This window comes from Oncorhynchus masou, unplaced genomic scaffold (assembly GCF_036934945.1).
Source record: "Oncorhynchus masou masou isolate Uvic2021 unplaced genomic scaffold, UVic_Omas_1.1 unplaced_scaffold_1517, whole genome shotgun sequence".
In the NCBI taxonomy this organism is placed as follows: domain Eukaryota; kingdom Metazoa; phylum Chordata; class Actinopteri; order Salmoniformes; family Salmonidae; genus Oncorhynchus; species Oncorhynchus masou.
Window position 1 is genome coordinate 75,552 of NW_027005192.1, and position 24,311 is coordinate 99,862.

The 24,311-nt window shown below is 42.1% G+C and overlaps 1 protein-coding gene across 3 annotated transcripts in view; it reads right to left on the reverse strand.

Annotated features, from left to right (window-relative positions):
* LOC135531111 (zinc finger protein 883-like) overlaps nt 1–23,101 on the reverse strand; it is a 50,125-nt gene extending 27,024 nt beyond the window's left edge. The window contains exons 1-5 of one of the 3 annotated variants that reach the window (XM_064959227.1): nt 23,017–23,101; nt 21,868–22,106; nt 18,859–19,092; nt 5,547–5,798; nt 148–4,730 (exon numbers count right to left, since the gene is read on the reverse strand). In XM_064959227.1, the coding sequence (XP_064815299.1) occupies nt 3,466–4,730; nt 5,547–5,798; nt 18,859–19,092; nt 21,868–21,970 (1,854 nt within the window). In that variant the 5' untranslated portion in view covers nt 21,971–22,106; nt 23,017–23,101 and the 3' untranslated portion in view covers nt 148–3,465. Of the gene's footprint in view, nt 1–147; nt 4,731–5,546; nt 5,799–18,858; nt 19,093–21,867; nt 22,107–23,016 lie in introns of those variants that run through there. The other 2 variants (XM_064959229.1, XM_064959228.1) reach the window with 2 other exon arrangements.
* Nucleotides 23,102–24,311: the final 1,210 nt, after the last annotated feature.

Consider the following 24,311-nt stretch of genomic DNA (forward strand, 5'->3'; position numbering starts at 1 on the left):
CCTGTTGAGTTGAGGTGCTGGCTAGCAGAGTAGAACACCTGTTGAGTTGAGGTTCTGGCTAGCGGAGTAGAACACTGTTGAGTTGAAAAGGAAAGGAGAGACCCACACTTGAGAAGATCAGACCCACACTTGAGAAGATAATTTAATAACCTAATATCCAACGTTTCGACAGACAAGCGGACTTCATCAGGGTGAAATGACAAACACTGTGGGACACTAGTTTATGGAGTGTTAAAGGACACACAGATGTCTGTAATCATGACCGGGTGTGCCCTGATATCATTGGTTAATTCTCAGATAAAAATAACATACCAAAAACATGAATGAGAGCATACGATCATAGATACAATTTTCCTACATAGGCCAACAAACATTTACAATGAATAGCAACATCACAACAATCACAAGAATGGCTTCCAGATCAAAGTCTACGTTGAGACCGAAGGGAGCAACGGTCTTTAAATGAAAGATCCAGGTAGCCTCTCGTTTTAATAAATTGTCGAGGTCACCTCCTCTCATAGGGAGGGTGACATGTTCGATGTCGATATAACGTAGGGACGAAATCGAGTGGTTCGCTTCCAAAAAGTGGGCCGCAACTGGATAAGTGGATTTCCTGCACCTGATGGTGCTACGACGCTCCGAGATTCACACTTTAAATTCACACTTTGTTTTACCCACATAATTTTTACCACAAGGAAAAATTAAGGGACACAAGCAAAAATGTAGCAGCCTGTACATCTAATCATTAGTGATCTGACATGCTGTATTGCATGGAAACTATAGTTCACTTCAAACAGATTATTTCTTTTAATTATACACAAGAGAAGAGGAGGTTGCCCAGCATAAATTCATGTAAAACAAATGTTTCATTACATTTGTGTCATTTAGCAGATCTCTGGATAAGAGCGACTTACAGGACAAATAAGAGTTAATTGCCTTGCTCAAGGGCACAATGACATTTTTCACCTAGTCGGCTCGGGATTCAAACCAGCAACCTTTCAGTTACTGGCTGTTAGGAATTTTACGTATAATGACTAAATGATGTTTACATTTAAAAGTAATAATAGGACTGTAACGAACAGAATTCTACCCTGTCTGATGAAGAATGTTTGTACGTAGGCAAAGAGGAAGTGTTAACAGACAACTTGTGACCACTGTGAAACTAACAGCAGGAAAGATGTCTGTTTCCCACCCAGGGGGCGGCAGGGTAGTCTAGTGGTTAGAGCGTTGGACTAGTAACCGAAAGGTTGCAAGTTCGAATCCCAGAGCTGACAAGGTACAATTCTGTCGTTCTGCCCCTGAACAGGCAGTTAACCCACTGTTCCTAGGCCGTCATTGAAAATAAGAATTTGTTCTTAACTGACTTGCCTAGTAAAATAAAGGTAAAATAAAATAAAAAGGGAGGGGAGAAACCGTTGGGCTTGCAGTAGACTGTGTAGCATATGATAAGCCTTGTATGCATAGGAGAAGACTTGTAAAACAGCATTGTCATTGTCTGAGAGGAGGAGGGACATTTATGATGAAATGAGAGGTATATAAACCAATGTACATGAAATGATAGGCAGAGCTATTGTAAATAAACTTTGCTGACTATTGTAGACTGGCCTCTGTCTGTTTCGTTTCAATAAGAACCTTACAAATCATGGGTAACAGACAGAGTATTTGAATTGAAGTTCAGTTTATGAACATTGAGAACAAAATTCTCTTAACACTGGCCCAACACTCTTAACCGCTAGGCTACCTGCCGACAGATCAATTAACTTCAATACAGTTATTCAAACACATTCATCATCAATGACTAAAATAATGGATCTAGTATTAAAAGACAATTTAATAAATACAAGTAGTCGATTCATAGCCTGTTTATAATTAAACCAAAAGTTATATAGTAATATAAAATAATCCACCAAAATGAATGCTGAAAACTGATCATCATCAGCTATTTCCATCTCCTCCCAGAGATGAACAATTGGATTGAGATCTGGTGACTCGGCAGGCCACTGCAGTAAACTGAATTCCCTGTCATGTTCTTGGAACCAATCCTGGACAAGCCATGTGGCATAATCCTGCTGAAGAAATCTATTTGCAGATGGATAAACTGCTGCCATGAAGGGAGGCACCTGATTGGCAGTAATTATTTAGATATCCTGTGGCATTCAAACATTGCTCAACTTTTATCAAGAGGCCCAATGTGTGCCCTGAAAACACACCCCAACCATCACACCACCAGCCTGTAATGCTGACACACGACACTGATGCATACAGTGGATGGAATGTATGGAAGCAGGCAGTGGTGTAAAGTTCTTAAGTGAAAATTATTTAAATAACTACTTTAGCAGTTTTTGGTGGCACCTGTACTTCACTATTTATATTTTTGGCAACTTTTACTTCACTACATTCCTAAAGAAAATGTACTTTTTACTCCATACATTTTCCCTGACACCCAAAAGTACTTGTTACATTTTTTATGATTATAGCAGGACAGAAAATGGTCCAGTTCACACACTTATCAAGAGAACATCCCTGGTCCTCCCCACTGCCTCTGATCTGGAAGACTCACTAAACACAAATGCTTTGTTAGTAAATGATGTCTGAGTGTTGGAATCTTCACCTGGCTATCCGTGATATAAAAAAAACAATAGAAATGTGCCATCTGGTTTGCTTAATTTCAGGAATTTGAAATTATTCATAATTTGACTTTTGATACTTAAGTATATTTACAACCAAATACTTTTACTCAAGCAGTATTTTATTGGGTGACTATCACATTCACTTGAGTAATTTTCTATTAAGGTTTCATTACTTTTACGCAGTCTGACAGTTAGGTACTTTTTCCACCACTGGATGTATGTACTCGTGGTTTCCTCCATACCCCAGTCCTCCCATCAGCATGAAACAGCAGGAACAGGGATTCATCAGACCAGGCAGTAGGTTTCCAACTTTCCAGTGTTTTCATTCCTTAGCCCATTGCAACTGCAGTTTCTTGTTTCTTGCTGAAAGCTAATGGGGATCCATAATAAATACACAAAAACTACATTATTAACGATCATAGCGATCATCATTCCCCTGGTGAGTTTATGTCATGAAAAGAGCAGGTGTCGTTAATGTTTGGTACACTCAGAGTATGTTGTGTCTACTAGCTCATTCCCACAGAAAACTGCAGAGGGAAGCAGTACCACCCAGTCAACCTTCAGAATCCAGTGTGAGACGCCTCACAGAGGATATTCAACCATAAATTAATCTCAATATCTTTACAGTAGAAACTAACAAAACTCACCAAAACTGACAAGGTGCACACTGATCAGTAAAGTAAAGAGAGGCTAACATTATATTACTCTCCCTTTCCTCTGCACAGTTCTCTAACAGTGAGAAACTATAGGATTACAATAGAGTGTTCTACGCTTTCTTCATTTGATCCAATTCATCCTTGCCAATTATTTAATGACATGAGAATGAAGTCCAATCTCAGCTGGATTGAGAGAATTGATGAGGCTTCTCTCCTTTATGTACACATTGGTGTCTTTTTAAATGGCCCAATCTGTAGAATCTCTTCTCACAGTCAGTGCAGTGATAAGGCTTCTCTCCTGTGTGTATACGTTCATGTCGCTTTAAGTTGCACAGTAGAGAGAAACTCGCTGCACAGTCAGAGCAGGAGTAAGGCTTCTCCCCTGTGTGTATACTTTCATGTCGCTTTAAGTTGCACAGTAAAGAGAAACTCGCTGCACAGTCAGAGCAGATGAAAGGCTTCTCTCCTGTGTGTGTTCTCTGATGAAATTTTAACCTAGTTGATGTTGGGAAGCATTTTACACAGTCAGAGCAGGAGTACGGCTTCTCTCCTGTGTGTGTTCTTTGATGAACCTTTAGCTCAGTTGATGTTGTGAAGCATTTTACACAGTCAGAACAGGAGAAAGGCTTCTCTCCTGTATGTTTTTGTTCGTGTGTTTTTAAGTGGCCCGGTCGAGAGAAACTCTTTCCACAGTCAGAGCAGGAGTAAGGCTTCTCTCCCGTATGTATGTATTGGTGAATTTTTAAGTGGGCCAGTAGAGAGAAACTCTTTCCACAGTCAGAGCAGGAGTAAGGCTTCTCTCCTGTATGTTTTTGTTCATGTGTTTTTAAGTGGCTCAGTCGAGAGAAACTCTTTCCACAGTCCGAGCAGGAGTAAGGCTTCTCTCCTGTGTGTATACATTCATGTCGTTTTAATTTGCACAGTAGAGAGAAACTCGCCGCACAGTTAGAGCAGGAGTAAATCTTCTCTGTGTGTATACGTTCATGTCGTTTTAAGTTGCACATATGAGAGAAACTCGCCGAACAGGCAGAGCAGAAGTAAGGCTTCTCTCCTGTGTGTGTTCTCTTGTGAACTTTCAGCTTAGCTGATGTTGTGAAGCATTTTATACAATCAGAGCAGGAGTAGGGCTTCTCTCCTGTGTGTGTTCTCTGATGAACTTTTAGCCAAGTTGATGTTGTGAAGCATTTTACACAGTCAGAGCAGGAGTAAGTCTTCTCTCTTGTGTGCACTCTTTGATGAACTGTCAGAGCCTTGGATGTTGTAAAATTCTTCCCACCGTCAGTATAGGAATACCGATTCTCTCCAGTGTGTATTTTTAGGTGTATTTTTAGCTTTGATAGAAATGGGAAAATCTTCTCACAATGTGGGCAGTGGTGAGACCTCTTCACTCTGTGATCTTCCTGCTGTTGCTCTCTGGATGTAGAGAATGTCTCAACATGGTCTCCTGTATGAACAACATCAGAAGAATCAGTCAGTTGATGTGATATTCATGTCAATCACATGTATTTTATGTAGCCCTTATTACATCAGAAGTTGTCACAAAGTGCTTTACAGTAACCCAGCCTCAATCCCCAAAGAGCAAGCAACGCAGATGTAGAAACAAAGTGGCCACGAAAAACTCCCCAGCAAGCAGGAACCAAGGAAGAAACGTAGAGAGACACCAGGCCCAAAGGGGTGGCCAGTCCTCTTCTGTCTGTACCGGGTGACTTATGTATTCATATCAGAAGGCTGCACAATACAAAAGGGGAATAAAACTATTCTAAAAGTGGGTAAAAGTCGTGAAAATTATGAGCCATATCATCCTCCCCTCACTATCACAAGAGTTAGTAACCAGGCTGTATCACATCCGGCCGTGATTAAGAGTCCCATAGGGTGGCGATCAATTGACCCAGCATCGTCCGGGTTTGGCCCGGGAGGTAGGCCGTCAATGTAAATAATAATTTGTTCTTAATTGACTTGCCTAGTTAAATAAAGGTTAAGTAAGTTAAATTAAAAAAAATACTAATTTCATGGAACTTTAAAACACTGGCAGTTTGTCTACTTCACTTCTTTAGTCTCCTCTCTGAGCACTACAAACAGCCCAGTGAATAAAACAAATGCTGGCAATACTGGTGTCAAACCATGCAAGTGTCAATAGCATGAAATAACATCTACCTTCTCATTGAAACAGTTCAATTTGATACAGTTCTACTGCAACTTTTCATACACAGTGAAAAGTTGGAATGAACAACAAACATCGTTAGATAGAACCTGCTCTTACCATGAGAAACAGATGTCCCAATCTTCTCCTCCTCTTCTTCTTCATCTTTAATGATGACATTCAGCTCCAGTGCTTGACTGCAGTCTTCCAGCTTCACTGATGCCATCTCTGGATCCTGCAGAGCAAACTGGGCTCCACTGTCACAATCAGGACCCAGTGACTGTGGGTTTGGACTCAGTGTGGAAGGAGAGAGGAGGGCTGGGTTTGTCGTTACTGTTGATGTTACCGGCCTCAGACTTAATTCTAGTGGTCCTGCAGAAACATTGAGAAACAGACAAAAAGTTATTGTGTTGACATTTCTGGCACGTTCTTTATTCTCTATTAAAATATATTATATTTTTTCTTGTTCAATTATCTAATTCAGTGCTTAACTTGGACTGAAATAGGTTCCGGTACTGTTTATATTTAGATGCAGGAGCTCCACAATACTGTTGAGCTAATATTCTAGAAGAGGAACATGAGTTCAAACAGTAGAACATTGAGGTGCCGGTACTCAGCTCCAGTGAGCTGCTGTCCATCTCATTTCAATAGATCAGGTAGATAAGTATTGACAACAAAACATGAATTCATTCAAAATTAGACAAAGTACACGCTACACAATGTAACTAAATTTAATCTGTAGTAGATTTCTTGGATTACATAAATTAATAAATGACTCAAAAATACATTTAGTACAAGGTTGCAGTATGTTGTAGGCAGCACTATGTACTATTTTCCTGTCTTCACTGTTTTATTTCAATCAAAAACCAATTGTATTTCCCGTTCACATCATATTAACATTTATAGACAAAGAAACTGAATGTGTCTGAATATGACTACATAAAATTGCCTCTCTTTGACGCAGACAGAGTGGACGCCGTGGTTTTCCCAGCTTGTGAATTTTACACAAAACCAATAACACGCAAAGCGAACCTAGAAATCTAAAATAGATTATGAAATTACCTTGAGAAAATTATGTACATACTCTAGCTATGTAGCTTGTAAAATAGTTATCATGTTCTTCACTTGGTTTGACACAAAAATAACACATGAAACCTTTAACAAATGTGATAATACCTTGTTACCTAGCATGGTATGACATGTTTTGATATTAGGAAGTTTAAACCTGCTACTACATACCTGTAGTAATACATATAAATTGACACAAGGGTTATCTACTTAACATGACAGTTCTGGAGATAAATATTTATATTTATTATGAAGAATGTTGTGTACCTGCCCCGAACTTCCTGTTCCCCCACGACCACAGTGCAGCCACAGATAGAACAATGAGACAGATATTTCACCAGATGTATAAATGTGAAGGATCCGCTTAGCGTTTCCACTCACTACCAAATATGGTAGTGAGAGGAAGCCCACTGACAGGCAGTGGGAGAAGATGGAACGAGATGTATTTTGTCCGACATTCTGCAAATGGTCTAATCGATGAAACATCTGATCTAAATACAGTTCTGTTCAAAATCTGTTTTTAAAAATGTCTTTGTTTGGAAGGAATGTAAAGGCAAATTGAGTTATAGCACACTCAGAGCTTCAGAGGCGGCATTGACTAACAGAAATATAAAGAAATGCGCGGAAATAAGCACCAATAGGATCTCGGTAGCTCGTGCTTGGCACTGCCCAGTATGACTCATCTGTTCCCCATCAGAAACGACTAGTTGTAATCTATCTTGGTTTAAGTTATAAAAAAATCTTTGGCGCAATCGTCGGTGCATTCAGGGATCCAAGGGATGGCCCTACCCCATTATATGAGAAGGGCGGTGCTTAATTTGAGCCAGATCCTCCGGCACCTCTCATCAGGTAGCCTACCTCTTCTGGCATGAAAAATAATTTCTACTGTTTGCAATATAAAAATCCTAATTCCATTTGGATTCGTCTGTAATTGTCATGCCCCCTAAAATACATAAAGTGAAAACCTGATGTTCTAAGAATGTATTAATGTTGGGCTGAACCAGGTTTACGGTTTGTGCAACATTGTAGCCTACTTAGACCAAGGCGTGGCCATTACGGTGGTGACAGAGAAGCAGACCTGTATCTCTCACAGAACTAAAATGAGATTCACTTTCTATGATCTCTCTCCGTCTCTGTGTTGTTATAGACATGATCCAGCAACTCATCTCTCCAGCATTGCACTTTTCATTTATTTATAGCTGTGGGAAGTGTGTTGAGGTGTTGCAGCACTCTGCAGTCTGTTCAGAAAGAAATGAATTGGGAGTCCCATAGGGCGGCGCACAATTGTCCCACCATCGTCCGGGTTTGGTACGGTTAGGCCGTAATTGTAAATAAGTTCTTAACTGACTTGCCGCGTTAAATAAAGATTAAAAATAAAATAAATATAATATGCAGGTACGCAAAAGTCACGATAATGCAGTTTATTATAAAGGTATTTTATTTAAAATGTATTCTGATACCTCAGAGACCCCCAGGTCCCCCCCCTCTTGGGTTCACTTTTGGTTCCGGCACCTCCCAATTTACTAATGAAGCACTGGAGAAGTGGGTAGCTGCTGCTGCCTCCTACAGGACACGTCTCCTTTATATAGAGTTATACAGGCTGTTGATTGTGGCCTGTGGAATGTTGACCCACTGCTCTTCAATGGCTGTGCGAAATTCCTGGATATATAGGAGGGAACTGGAACAAGCTGTGGTACACGTCAATCCCAAACATGCTCAAAGGGTGATATGTCTGCTGAGTATGCAGGCCATGGAATTGGGCCATTTTCAATTGTGTACAGAGTCTTGCGACATGGGGCTGCGCATTGTCATGATGAAACATGAGGTGATGGCGGATGAATGGCAGGACAATGGGCCTCAGGATCTTATCATGGTTTCTCTGTGCATTCAAATTGCCATTGATAAAATGCAGTTGTGTTTGTTGTCTGTAGCTTATGCCTGCCCATACCATAACCCCACCATGGGGCACTCTGTTCACAATCAGGGATCCCCATTAGCTGCTGCCAAGGTACCTACTCAGCTACTCTTGTCCCCAGCACAAGGTGCACCTGTGTAATGATGATCATGCTATTTAATCAGCTTCTTGATGTCTCACCTGTCAGGTGGATGGATTATCTTAGCAAAGGAGAAATGCTCACTAACAGGGATGTAAACAAATTTGTGCACAACATTTGTGAGAAATAAGTTTGTCTGTCGGGAACATTTCTGGGATCTTTTATTTCACCTCATGAAACATGGGACCAACACTTTACATTATTGCGTTTGTTTGTTCAGTGTAAACAGTATTTTTTTTGTAAAAACCATACAAACTATCAATAACAGCATTTAAATACAATCAGCCTTCTATTCTGTTCTAACCAGGTCCCTACACAGGCTGAGAAGGATCCTATAAGAGCAGAACATTATCTGGTGACATTAGTCCTTGTAGTCTTGGAGGCACAGAAACTTCTCAGCTGCAGACATGATGATGTCCAGCTTCTTGGACTTCTTGTACAGTACAATTAATAACTCTGGCTATAAATACTAAAATATCCACGTTCTTCACAATAAGTGTATCCAGATCACTTGATTGACGTACGACATTTACAACTGGTTGAGGTGCATCCACCTCCATATCTTCTATAGAACTGTGGCCTCTTGCCCCTATAACTCTCTTCACCACCTCCACACAGGAGATGTTGCACATTCACCCTAACAGGGCATTCTGGGAATTCAGGAACATGACCCCCTCCACAGTTGCAACATTTTACATTCACATACACTTCAATAAAACATGTCTGTCTGCAAACACTTGACATGTGGCCAAACCCTTAACATGTCTTACGTGCATCAGGTTTTACACCAACTCTCTTATATATCTTATATCTTATATATCCCAGCTTTACATAGGGTGGTAGATACTCTTCATCAAACATCAATAATAGAGATAAACAACGCTCCTTTTTTACATTCTCCATTCGGGGTCAAAGTGCATTCACATCGTTCTTCTTTGGGATTTGGTTGGTCGTATATATAAATACAAAAGAAATGTCCACCAGATCACTTGATTGAGGTACAACATTTTCAACTGGTTCCGTTTCATCCACCATCATATCTTCTCTCTCTTCACCACCTCCTTGCATTGAGTTTTACACCAACTCTCTTATGGGGTTTCTTATATATCCCAGCTTTAGATACTCTTCACCAAACATCAATAATAGAGATAAAGTTTGCTCCTTTTTCACATTTTCCTTTCGGGTCCAGTATTTGAGTCCTTCTCTGGGATTTGGTTGGAGGATCGCATCCAATTTTTAGCTGCAAACATTAGGTTTGTTGGAACCTCTCCAGATTGCTGATAATAAAGAATGATTCATTTAAGTTTGACTAAGTCCCTTTGTGGTGATTTTCCACAATAAAAACCCACCACCCCATTCCACTATTTAACCCTATCTAGTCCTGCACCAGACCACTAAACATCCTCTGCAGTAAATCCTCGCAATCCCACAATCTCTATTTTATGGGACTTTCTATCCATTTCTGCAGTACAATTGACAAACATGGCTATAAATACTAATACTAATACTACCTTGCGGAAGCACATATTATTCCCATCACTCTCTCTTGGTCTCTGCCTCCTCTCAAGATCCCTCACCCTGTTCCCATCTTCCTCTACCACTCTTCACTGCTTCGCCATACTACACTTTCTGTACTATAACACATTCCTTCATCTTATGCCCTCCTGCACACTTCTCACATCTAGGGCATCTCATGCCCTCCTGCACACTTCTCACATCTAGGGCATCTCATGCCTACATTTTGCTGCAACAGGCCCATTAACCTGACACCTAAAACACTGTAGTATTTACGGGACAAAAGTGCTCATGGGATAACTGACACTTCCTACCTTCACCTTATCTGGCAGAGACACTCATCACAGACAATGTATTCTCTGTTTCCCAACACTCTACACAGGATCCTTCTCTCAACTAATGGTGGGCATCACAGACACCTGGACTCTTCCATTTCAACTGCTCCTCCTCAACACTTAAACCTAATCACAGTATCACTCCTTTCAATGCCGCCCTGTTCCGGAGAGCAATCCTAGTCACAATTCTTGTCCACAATCGCGAAATCCGGAGCGCCCGCTCCCTCTGGATATAAGAGAAACAATAAATCATTATGAGTCCACTCCGAGTTACCTTCACCAATCTTGTTTCTCATGTTCTGAGAGTCCTTTAGGAGCCTTTTGGCAAACTCCAACCAGGCTGTCTTATACGCCTTTTACTGAAGAATGGCTTCCATCTGGCCAATCCACCATATAGGCCTGATTGGTAGAGTTCTGCAGAGATTGTTGTCCTTCTGGAAGGTTCTCCCATCACCACAGAGGAACTCTGGAGCTCTGTCACAGTGACCATTGGGTTCTTGGTCATCTCACAGACCAAGGCTCTTGGAGGATTTTTGATCATATCATTGGACTAAAATGATTTGACACTCAAATGCAAGCCTAACACCATGTGCAAAGGGCCTTTGGGTAATGTAGCACATATTCAATGGTATCTCTTTTTCACTTTTCACTGTCAACTGTGGTTATTTTCAGCAAACTTAACATGTGTAAATGCAGTTGAAGTCAGAGGTTTACATACGCCTTAACCAAAAACACTTCAACTCGGTTTTTCACAATTCCTGACATTTAATCCTAGTAAACAATCCCCGTCTTAGGTTAGCTAGGATCACCACTTTATTTTAAGAATGTGAAATGTCAGAATAAAAAGTAGAGAGAATTATTTATTTCAGCTTTTATTTCTTTCATCACTACCCGGTCAACATTCCGCGTCGCTCCACAGGTAGTATCACATTTTCATTTCACTTCATTACAGTACAACGGTTTGATTTGTTTGATCGTAGCTAGCCAGCTACATAGCCGTCTTTGTATCTAAGACAATTGTGTAGTCTAGAGCGATTTTCTAGGTTAGCTGGCCAGCTATTGTCATTCTTTTAACGTAGCTAGCCAGCTAGCCCCCGAATAGCAGCACTGTAGAAACTATTACAGTACAACGGTTTGATTTGTTTGATCGTAGCTAGCTAGCTACATAGCCGTCTTTGTATCTAAGACAATTGTGTAGCCTAGAGCGATTTTCTAGGTTAGCTAGCCAGCTATTGTCGTTCTTTTAGGTAACGTAACGCTATCAACCTGCTAGCTAGCCAGCTAGCCCCCGAATAGCAGCACTGTAGAAACTATTACACTCGACGGAACGACTTGATTAGTGTAGTGTCAACATCGCAGCCACTACCAGCTAGCCTACTCCAGCAGTACTGTATCATTTCAATCATTTTAGTCAATAAGATTCTTGCTACGTAAGCTTAACTTTCTGTACATTCGAGACGTGTAGTCCACTTGTCATTCCAATCTCCTTTGCATTAGAGTAGCCTCTTCTGTAGCCTGTCAACTATGTGTCTATCTATCCCTGTTCTCTCCTCTCTGCACAGACCATACAAACGCTCCACACCGCGTGGCCGCGGCCACCCTAATCTGGTGGTCCCAGCGCGCACGACCCACGTGGAGTTCCAGGTCTCCGGTAGCCTCTGGAACTGCCGATCTGCGGCCAACAAGGCAGAGTTCATCTCAGCCTATGCCTCCCTCCAGTCCCTCGACTTCTTGGCACTGACGGAAACATGGATCACCACAGATAACACTGCTACTCCTACTGCTCTCTCTTCGTCCGCCCACGTGTTCTCGCACACCCCGAGAGCTTCTGGTCAGCGGGGTGGTGGCACCGGGATCCTCATCTCTCCCAAGTGGTCATTCTCTCTCTCTCCCCTTACCCATCTGTCTATCGCCTCCTTTGAATTCCATGCTGTCACAGTTACCAGCCCTTTCAAGCTTAACATCCTTATCATTTATCGCCCTCCAGGTTCCCTCGGAGAGTTCATCAATGAGCTTGATGCCTTGATAAGCTCCTTTCCTGAGGACGGCTCACCTCTCACAGTCCTGGGCGACTTTAACCTCCCCACGTCTACCTTTGACTCATTCCTCTCTGCCTCCTTCTTTCCACTCCTCTCCTCTTTTGACCTCACCCTCTCACCTTCCCCCCTACTCACAAGGCAGGCAATACGCTCGACCTCATCTTTACTAGATGCTGTTCTTCCACTAACCTCATTGCAACTCCCCTCCAAGTCTCCGACCACTACCTTGTATCCTTTTCCCTCTCGCTCTCATCCAACACTTCCCACACTGCCCCTACTCGGATGGTATCGCGCCGTCCCAACCTTCGCTCTCTCTCCCCCGCTACTCTCTCCTCTTCCATCCTATCATCTCTTCCCTCTGCTCATACCTTCTCCAACCTTTCTCCTGATTCTGCCTCCTCAACCCTCCTCTCTTCCCTTTCTGCATCCTTTGACTCTCTATGTCCCCTATCCTCCAGGCCGGCTCGGTCCTCCCCTCCCGCTCCGTGGCTCGATGACTCATTGCGAGCTCACAGAACAGAGCTCCGGGCAGCCGAGCGGAAATGGAGGAAAACTCGCCTCCCTGCGGACCTGGCATCCTTTCACTCCCTCCTCTCTACATTTTCCTCCTCTGTCTCTGCTGCTAAAGCCACTTTCTACCACTCTAAATTCCAAGCATCTGCCTCTAACCCTAGGAAGCTCTTTGCCACCTTCTCCTCCCTCCTGAATCCTCCTCCCCCCTCTCTGCAGATGACTTCGTCAACCATTTTGAAAAGAAGGTCGACGACATCCGATCCTCGTTTGCTAAGTCAAACGACACCGCTGGTTCTGCTCACACTGCCCTACCCTGTGCTCTGACCTCTTTCTCCCCTCTCTCTCCAGATGAAATCTCGCTTCTTGTGACGGCCGGCCGCCCAACAACCTGCCCGCTTGACCCTATCCCCTCCTCTCTTCTCCAGACCATTTCCGGAGACCTTCTCCCTTACCTCACCTCGCTCATCAACTCATCCCTGACCGCTGGCTACGTCCCTTCCGTCTTCAAGAGAGCGAGAGTTGCACCCCTTCTGAAAAAACCTACACTCGATCCCTCCGATGTCAACAACTACAGACCAGTATCCCTTCTTTCTTTTCTCTCCAAAACTCTTGAACATGCCGTCCTTGGCCAGCTCTCCCGCTATCTCTCTCAGAATGACCTTCTTGATCCAAATCAGTCAGGTTTCAAGACTAGTCATTCAACTGAGACTGCTCTTCTCTGTATCACGGAGGCGCTCCGCACTGCTAAAGCTAACTCTCTCTCCTCTGCTCTCATCCTTCTAGACCTATCGGCTGCCTTCGATACCGTGAACCATCAGATCCTCCTCTCCACCCTCTCCGAGTTGGGCATCTCCGGCGCGGCCCACGCTTGGATTGCGTCCTACCTGACAGGTCGCTCCTACCAGGTGGCGTGGCGAGAATCTGTCTCCTCGCCACGCGCTCTCACCACTGGTGTCCCCCAGGGCTCTGTTCTAGGCCCTCTCCTATTCTCGCTATACACCAAGTCACTTGGCTCTGTCATAACCTCACATGGTCTCTCCTATCATTGCTATGCAGACGACACACAATTAATCTTCTCCTTTCCCCTTCTGATGACCAGGTGGCGAATCGCATCTCTGCATGTCTGGCAGACATATCAGTGTGGATGATGGATCACCACCTCAAGCTGAACCTCGGCAAGACGGAGCTGCTCTTCCTCCCAGGGAAGGACTGCCCGTTCCATGATCTCGCCATCACGGTTGACAACTCCATTGTGTCCTCCTCCCAGAGCGCTAAGAACCTTGGCGTGATCCTGGACAACACCCTGTCGTTCTCAACCAACATCATGGCGGTGGCCCGTTCCTGTAGGTTCATGCTCTACAACATCCGCAGAGTACGACCCTGCCTCACACAGGAAGCGGCGCAGGTCCTAATCCAGGCACATGTCATCTCCCGTCTGGATTACTGCAACTCGCTGTTGGCTGGGCTCCCTGCCTGTGCCATTAAACCCCTACAACTCATCCAGAACGCCGCAGCCCGTCTGGTGTTCAACCTTCCCAAGTTCTCTCACGTCACCCCGCTCCTCCGCTCCCTCCACTGGCTTCCAGTTGAAGCTCGCATCCGCTACAAGACCATGGTGCTTGCCTACGGAGCTGTGAGGGGAACGGCACCGCAGTACCTCCAGGCTCTGATCAGGCCCTACACCCAAGCAAGGGCACTGCGTTCATCCACCTCTGGCCTGCTCGCCTCCCTACCATTGAGGAAGTACAGTTCCCGCTCAGCCCAGTCAAAACTGTTCGCTGCTCTGGCCCCCCAATGGTGGAACAAACTCCCTCACGACGCCAGGACAGCGGAGTCAATCACCACCTTCCGGAGACACCTGAAACCCCACCTCTTCAAGGAATACCTAGGATAGGATAAGTAATCCTTCTCACCCCCCCTCCCCCTTAATGATTTAGATGCACTATTGTAAAGTGGCTGTTCCACTGGATGTCAGAAGGTGAATTCACCAATTTGTAAGTCGCTCTGGATAAGAGCGTCTGCTAAATGACTTAAATGTAAAATGTAAATGTAAATCACATTTCCTGTGGGTCAGAAGTTTACATTCACTCAATTCGTATTTGGTAGCATTGCTTTTAAATTGTTTAACTTGGGTCAAACGTTTTGGGTAGCCTTCCACAAGCTTCCCACAATAGGGTGGGTGAATTTTGGCCAATTCCTCCTGACAGAGCTGGTGTAACTGAGTCAGGTTTGTAGGCCTCCTTGCTCGCACACGCTTTTTCAGTTCTGCTCACACATTTTCTATAGAATTGAGGTCAGGGCTTTGTGATGGCCACTCCAATCCCTTGACTTTTTTGTCCTTAATAAGCAATTTTGCCACAACTTTGGAAGTATGCTTTGGGTCATTGTCCATTTGGAAGACCCATTTGCGACCAAGCTTTAACTTCCTGACTGATGTCTTGAGATGCTGCTTCAAAAAAAAAAATCACTGCAATTTTCCTCCCCCATTGATGCCATATATTTTGTGAAGTGCACCAGTCCCTCCTGCAGCAAAGCACCCCCACAACATGATGCTGCCACCCCCCTGCTTCACGGTTGGGATGGTGTTCTTCGGCTTGCAAGCCTCCCCCTTTTTCCTCCAAACATAACGATGGTCATTACGGCCAAACCGTTATATAATATAATATATATATATATATATATATTTACAGACCAGAGGACATTTCTCCAAAAAGTACGATCTTTGTCTCCAGATGCAATTGCAAACCGTAATCTGGCTTTTATGGCAGTTTTGGAGCAGTGGTTCCTTCCTTTCCGAGCAGCCTTTCAGGTTGTTGATATAGTACTCGATTTACTGTCGATATTGACACTTTTGTACCCGTTTCCTCAAGCCTCTTCACTGTTGTTCTGGGAATGATTTGCACTTTTCACACCAAAGTACGTTAATCTCTAGGAGACAGAACGCGTCTCCTTCCTGAGCGGTATGACGACTGCGTAGTCCCATGGTGTTAATATTTGCATACTATTGTTTGTACAAATGAAGCTGGTACCCTCAGGCATTTGGAAATTGCTCCCAAGGATGAACTAGTCTTGTGGAGGAATACTATTTTCTTTCTGAGGTCTTCGCTGATTTCTTTTGATTTTCCCATGATGTCAAGCAAAGGGGCACGGAGTTTGAAGGTAGGCCTTGAAATAAATCCACAGGTACACCTCCAATTGACTAAAATGATGTCAATTAGCCTGTCAGAAGCTTCTAAAGCCATTACATCTTTTTCTGGAATTTTCCAAGCTGTTTAAAAGGCTTAAAAGGTTTAAAATTGTGATATAGTGAATTATAAGTGAAATAATTTATCTGTAAACAATTGTTGGAAAAATGACTTGTGTCATGCACAAAGTAGATGTCCTAACCGACTTGCCAAAACAATAGTTTGTTAAAACCACTTGGAACTACCCATCCCGGATCAGGGAGAATTGTCATCACCTACACTAATTAGCATAGCGCAACGGTCAAAAAATATTACAAGGAACCTTGGTCACGAAAATCAAAAAAGCAATCAAATTAACCATTTACCTTTGATGAGCTTCGGCTGTTTTCACTCACGAGACACCCAGTTAGACAGCAAATGTTCCTTTTGTTCCTTAAAGATTATTTTTAAACCCAAAATACCTCAGTTTGTTGATCACGTTATGTTCAGAAATCCACCGGAGATAGCGGTCACGACAACGCCGAAAAAAATCCAAATTATATCCAGAATATCGACAGAATATCTATTCGATAATTTATCAACCGGAACAATGGGCTTTTCAGTAGGAACGAGAGGGAAAATGACTACCTCTGTCTTTCACGCAAGAATCACTGAGAACCCTCAGCTGGCCACTTACACAATGTTGTCATTTACGTTCATTCTTCAACATAAAGACGTGAAACTATGTCAAAATGCTGTACACACCTTAGGGAATACATAGAAAAATGAATCTGGTTGATATCCCTTTCAATGGCCAATAGGAGTGCATAGGAATACAACGGTTTCAAAATAAGAGGCACTTCCTGATTGGATTTTCCTCAGGGTTTCGCTTGCAGTATCAATTCTGTTATACTCACAAACAATATTTTGACAGTTTTGGAAACTTAAGAGTGTTTTCTATCCTAAGCTGTCAATTATATGCATATTCTAGCATCTGGTCCTGAGAAATATGAGGTTTACTTTGGGAACGTTATTTTTCCAAAAATAAAAATAGTTCTCCCTACTTTCATTAACCTGTCTGGCCCACCCGGGACGCAACCGCACCCCCTGCCAACAATAAATGCAAATGCGCTACGCCAAATGCTAATAGTACTCGTTAAAACTCAAACGTTCATTAAAATTCACATGCAGGGTAGTCAATTCAAGTTACACTCGTTTTGAATCTAGCCAACGAGTCAGAATTGTTAAATGCTTTTCTGCGAAAGCATGAGTAGCTATTATCTGATAGCAGGCAACATGCCGAAATACCAGAAGGGGACGTAAACAAAGGAATTAGCGTAGCCGGCACTACACAAAACGCAGAAATAAAATATAAAACATTCATTACCTTTGACGAGATTCTTTGTTGGCACTCCTATATGTCCCATAAACATCACAATTGGGTCTTTTTTTCGATTAAATCGGTCCTTGTGTACCCAAAATGTCCATTTATGAAGACCGTCAGATCCAGTAAAAACACATTTTTTAAACGCGACGTTATATTTTAAAATTAAAAAAGTTGCCTATAAACTTTGACAAAACACTTCAAACTACTTCTGTAATCCAACTTTAGGTATTACTAAACGTTAATAAACGATCAAATTGATCACGGAGCGATCTGTATTTAATAGGCACAAGTTTGGGAAACGTAGTCAACTTTTCCGGTTCCATTGTTTACAGCTGTGGACTTGACAACCAGATGTGGCTATTACTCAGATGACCAACGATTTAGTTGAATTGAAATCACAACACTGGCGACATCGTGTGGAAGCTATAGGAACTGTATCCTCAGCCGTAAGTATTTTTCCTTCCAATAGACAATACATGGACTGGCGGATTGATTTTTTCTCCGTCGATTTAGTGACCAGGTTTTCTGGCGATTTTGACCACGAAACTCATTCTGTTATAGTCACAGACACCATTGAACCAGTTCTAGAAACTTCAGAGTGTTTTCTATGCACACATACTAATCATATGCATATACTATATTCCTGGCATGAGTAGCAGGACGTTGAAATGTTGCGCGATTTTTAACAGAATGTTGAAAAAAGTAGCCCGATCTCTATTAACAAGAAATGTGTGGAGTGGTTGAAAAACAAGTTTTAATGAATTTTTATGACTTGCAGGTGCCTTGGTGGAAGAGTGGGGTAAACATCTCACAGCAAGAACTGGCAAATCTGGTGCAGTCCATGAGGAGGAGATGCACTGCAGTACTTAATTCAGCTGCTGGCCACACCAGATACTGACTGTTACTTTTGATTTTGACCTCCCCTTTGTTCAGGGACACATTATTCCATTTCTGTTAGTCACATGTCTGTGGAACTTGTTCAGCTTATGTCTCAGTTGTTGAATCTTGTTAATAATGTTCATACAAATATTTACAAGTTAAATTTGCTGAATAAAAACGCAGTTGACAGTGAGAGGACGTTTCTTTTTTTGATGCGTTTATGTTTTACCTTGTCAGCTCAGGGATTCGATCCAGCAACCTTTCGATTGCATGCCCAACTCTCCAATCATTAGGATACCTGTACGTATTCATATAAGTAGGTGGCAATACTGGTGACAAACCATGCAGGTCTCAGTAGCATGAAATACGATCTACCTTCTTATTGAAACAGTTCATTATGAAACAGTTCTACAGCAACTTTTCATACACAGTGGAGAAGTTGTAACAAACAACCAAATTAGATAGAACCTGCTCTTACCATGAGAAACAGATTTCCCAATCTTCTCCTCCTCCTCTTCATCTTTAATGTTGACGTTCAGCTCCAGTGTTTGACTGCAGTCTTCCAGCTTCACTGATGCCATCTCTGGATCCTGCAGTGAAAACTGGGCTCCACTGTCACTATCAGGACCCAGTGACTGTAGGTTTGGACTCAGTGCGGAAGGAGAGAGGCAGGTTGGGTTTGTCCTCACTGTTGATGTTACCGGCCTCATACCTGAGTCGGCAAGTAGTACAAGAGAAAGACACAAAAGTTATTTTCTTGAATGTTCTGGCAAGGTCTTTATTCTCTATTAAATATATAATATTTTTTCTTGTTCAATTATCTAATTCAGTGCTTGAATTGGACTGAAATAGTTGTCGATACTCATTTTGGGTGCCGGTACGGTTTGTATTTAGGTGCAGGAGCGCCACAATACTTATGAGCTAAAACTTAACCTGTAGTAGATAAATGCATAGATGACTCAAAAACCATTTAGTACAAGGTTACAGTTTGTGTTAGGCAGCACTGTGTGCTATTTTCCTTAACCTTGTATTCACTATTTTACTTCAAAAAACAATTGTTACTATGGTGTGAACAGGAAATACGTTTATAGATCAACACAAACTGAATGTGTCAATATTATTATACATGTAGAAGAACGATAATCATTACATTTAGCTTCAAAACAGTAGAGCAACCGTAAAATTGTCTCCCTCTGCTGCATCCACACTGCCTGCACTGAAGTCTGTTGACACAGACCGTGTGGGGGCCGCCATTTTACCAGCTTGTGAATTTTTTCTTTCATGGAGCTCTACGGACAATTCCTTCCACCTCATGATTTGGTTTTTGCTCTGACGTGCACTGTCAATGTGGGCCCTTATATAGACAGTTGTGTGCCTTTCCAAATCATGTCCAATCAACTGGATTTACAACAGGTTGACAACAATCAAGTTGTAGAAATATCTCAAGGATGATCAATGGAAAAAAGTATCACCTGAGCTCAATGTCGAGATTCATAGCAAAGGGTCGGAATACTATGTAAGTAAGGTATTTCTGTTTTAAATTTTTTATAAATCTGAAAACATTTCTAAAAACCTGCGTTTGCTTTGTCATTATGGGATATTGTGTGTAGATTGATGAGGAACGTTTCTTATTTAATCCATTTTAGAATAAGACTGTAACGTAACAAAATGTGGAAAAAGTCAAAAGTTCTGAACACACTATGTATTCATATGAGTAGGCTGTGCAATACAAAGGGGAATAAAACTACTCTAAAAGTATCTCCTAAGTCATGAAAAGTATGAGCCATATCATCCTCCACTCACTATCACAAGTCGAGGTCGACCGATTAATCGGAATGGCCGATTAATTAGGGCCGATTCCAAGTTTTCATAACAATCGGAAATCGGTATTTTTGGACACCTTTATTTAATCTTTATTTAACTAGGCAAGTCAGTTAAGAACACATTCTTATTTTCAATGACGGCCTAGGAACGGTGGGTTAACTTCTTCATTTCTCAAAGGAAAAACCTCAACCAATTTCTAAAGACTGTTGACATCCAGTGGAAGCGATAGGAACTACAGGAAAGTCGATTAGAAATCTGGATTCCCAATGAAATCCCATTGAAAAGAGAGCAACCTCAAAAAAAAAATCACCTCTTATTTCGCCTGCCAAATAAGTTCTGTTACACTCATAGACATTATTCAAACAGTTTTAGAAATGTTTTAGAGTGTTTTCTATCCAAATCTACTAATAATATACATATCTTAGCTACTGGGTCTGAGTAGCAGACTGTTTACTTTGGACATGCTTTTCATCCGGACGTGAAAATACTGCCCCCTGTCCCAAAGAAATTCCAATCCAAAATCAAATCTAGAATCTGCTTCCTATTTCGCAACAAAGCCAGTCTCTCATCCTGCTAAACATATCCTCGTAAAACTAAATATCCTACCAAATTCTTGACTTTGGCGATGTCATTTACAAAATAGCCTCCAACACTCTCCTCAGCAAATTGGATGTAGTCTATCACAGTGCCATACGTTTTGTCACCAAAGCCCCTGGGGCGGCAGGGTAGCCTAGTGGTTAGAGAGTTGGACTAGTAACCGGAAGGTTGCAAGTTCAAACCCCGAGCTGACATGGTTCAAATCTGTCGTTCCTAGGCCGTCATTGAAAATAAGAATTTGTTCTTAACTGACTTGCCTGGTTAAATAAAGGTAAAAAAATATATATATATACTACCGACCACTGTGACCAAAAGTTAGTGCCATCTCATTGGCTGGCCCTCACTTCATATTCGTCGCCAAACCCACCGGCTCCAGGTCATCTATAGGTCTTTGCTAGGTAAAGCCCAATTTATCTCAGCTCACTGGTCACCATAGCAACACCCACCCATAGCACACGCTCCAAATGGGAAATTTCCCTGGTCATCCCAGGGAAACTGTCCTTCCAGTTCTCTGCTGCCAATGACTGGAGCGAATTGCAAAAATCAATGAACCTGGAGACATATCTCCTCACTAACTTTAAGCATCAGCTGTCAGAGCAGATTACCAATCACTGCATCTGTACACAGCCCATCTGTAAATAGCCCACCCATCTACCTCATCCCCATATTGTTATTTATTTTTGCTCTTTTGCACCCCAGTATCCGTACTTGCACATCTACCACTCCAGTGTTAAAGCTAAATGGTAATTATTTCACCACTCTGGCCTATTTATTGCCTTACCTCCCTAATCTTACTACATTTGCACATACTGCATATAGATTTTTCTATTGTGTTATTGAATTTACATTTGTTTATCCCATGTGTAACTCTGTGTTGTTTTTGTCGCACTGCTTTGCTTTATCTTGGCCAGGTTGAAGTTGTAAATGAGAACTTGTTCTCAACTGGCCTACCTGGTTAAATAAAGGTGAAATAAAATAAATGAAACAGTTCTACAGCAACTCTTCATGCACAGTGGGAAGTTGGAATGAAAAACACCAACTTAAATTAGATAGAACCTGTGCTTACCATGAGAAACAGACTTCCCAATCTTCTCCTCCTCTTCTTCATCTTTAATGTTGACATTCAGCTCCAGTGTTTGACTGCAGTCTTCCAGTTTCACTGATGCCATCTCTGAATCCTGCAGTGCAAACTGGGCTCTACTGTCACAATCAGGACCCAGTGACTGTAGGTTTGGACACAGTGTGGAAGGAGAGAGGCAGGCTGGGTTTGTCCTCACTGTTGATGTTACCGGCCTCAGACTTAATCTGAGTCGGCCAGTAGTAATAAAGAGAAGCAGACACAAAAGTTAGTGCCAGAACTGTCAAGACTTTCTTTATTCTCTAAAAATATGGTTTATATTTAGGTAAAGGAGCTCCACAATACTGTTGAGCTCATTTTCTATAAGAGGAACATGAGCTCAAACAGTAAACATTTGAGGTGACGGTAATCAGCTCCGGTGAGCTCCTGTCCAAGTCAAGCACCGCTCTCATTTCAATAGATCTGGTAGCTAAGCATTGACAAAACATGAATTAATTCATATTAGAAAAAGTATACTCTTTAAATTACTTAAATTATACAACTTAAATGCACTTCATCTATAGTAGATTTCCTGAATTCGCATAAATGACTCAAAAACCATTTAGTACAAGATTGCAGTATGTTTTAGGCAGCACTATGTACTATTTTCCAGAATAACCTTGTCTTCACTGTATTATTCCAATCAAGACACAAACAACTGAATGTCTCTGAATATTAGTACACATGTAGAAAACTGATAATTACAAATTAGCTCCAAAACAGTAGTGCAACCGTAAAATTGTCTTTCTCTGCTGCAACTTCACTGCCTGCACTGAAGTGCGTTGATGCAGACCCAGGGGGATCCGCCATTTTACCATCTCCCGAATTTTACACAAAACCAAAAATGACATATAAAACGAACCCAGAAATCTCAGATAAATGTATACTTTATGAAATTACATTGACGAAATGATATACATTCACTCAGACTAACCCAACGTCTCTATGTGATATGTAAAAAAGTGATCACGTTCAATCACGCGGTTTGACACAAAAATAGCAGATAAAACCTTTAACAAACGTGATAATACCTTGACGTATTTGTTACCTAGCATGTTATGACATGTTATTTCGACATTATAACGTGCTATTACATACCAGTAGTAATACATTTGAAACGGACACAGAAGTTGTCTCGACTGCACAATTCTGACGTATCCTTTATTCTGAAGAATGATGCGCGCCTGCGCGGGACTTCCTGTTCCCCCACTAACAGTTTCTAAACCCAGATACGTAAAAACGCGAGACTTCAGAGAACGCTTACGAAGCAGTCCAAGCCGAGGTTTGACAAGTCAATGAGAGAAGTGAACAATTCTGATACTTTTGCAGCGGCTCATCGGGATCCTAATAAATACCAAAAAGATTCCGTTGGCACACTTGAAACATGGCCATTCTTTTATCAATTTCATAACTGCAATAGCTCTCACTGCGTGTCTTACATATTGCAGAATCACATGAGTAGGTTGTCACTCTTCCAACGAAACTCCAGAGATAACACCCTTTTATTGTTGCCCTGCTACGAAAAACAATGCTTTCTCCTTCTGCTGTTCTGAGACGCAAGAAATCAAAACAAAACCATTACTGGGCACTGACTGGCTCTACCTTTCCTAATGCCTCCTTTACCATCTTCCTGACCTCAAATGATCTCCCAAAAATACTCAATTGTTGATGAATCGCACTCCAAAAGAAACCGATGCCTCAGGACTACCTGGACTTATGACTCCTTGCTGTCCCCAGTCCAACTGGCCATGCTGCTGCTCCAGTTTCAACTGTTCTGCTATAGAATCCTGACCTGTTCACCTGACGTGCTACCTATCCCAGACCTGCTGTTTTCAACTCTCTAGAGACAGCATGAGCGGTAGAGATACTCTGAATGATCGGCTATAAAAAGGCAAGTGACATTTACTCCTGAGGTGCTGACCTGTTGCACCCTCGACAACCACTGTAATAATTATTATTTGACCCTGCTGGTCATCTATGAACATTTGAACATCTTGGCGATGTTCTGTTGTAATCTCCACCCGGCACAGTCAGAAGAGGACTGGCCACCCCTCATAGCCTGGTTCCTCTCTAGGTTTCTTCCTAGGTTCTGCCATGCTTCTACACCAACATTGCTTGCTGCTTGGGTTTTTAGGCTGGGGTTCTGTACAGCACTTTGAAATATCAGCTGATGTAAGAAGGGCTTTACAAATCAATTTGATTTGGTGTTCGTTTGCAACTTTTGGTCTGTTTGCTCCATTTTACGTTGTCTCCGTCTTCAATTCATTCTTACCAACTTTACTCAACTGGGAGATAGACTCGAACAGCACATCCGCTTCGCCATATATCCCTCCACAAAACCAGACACACCCCGCTACGGACTAACTCCTGCATGTTGAATCCTGCATTGAAAA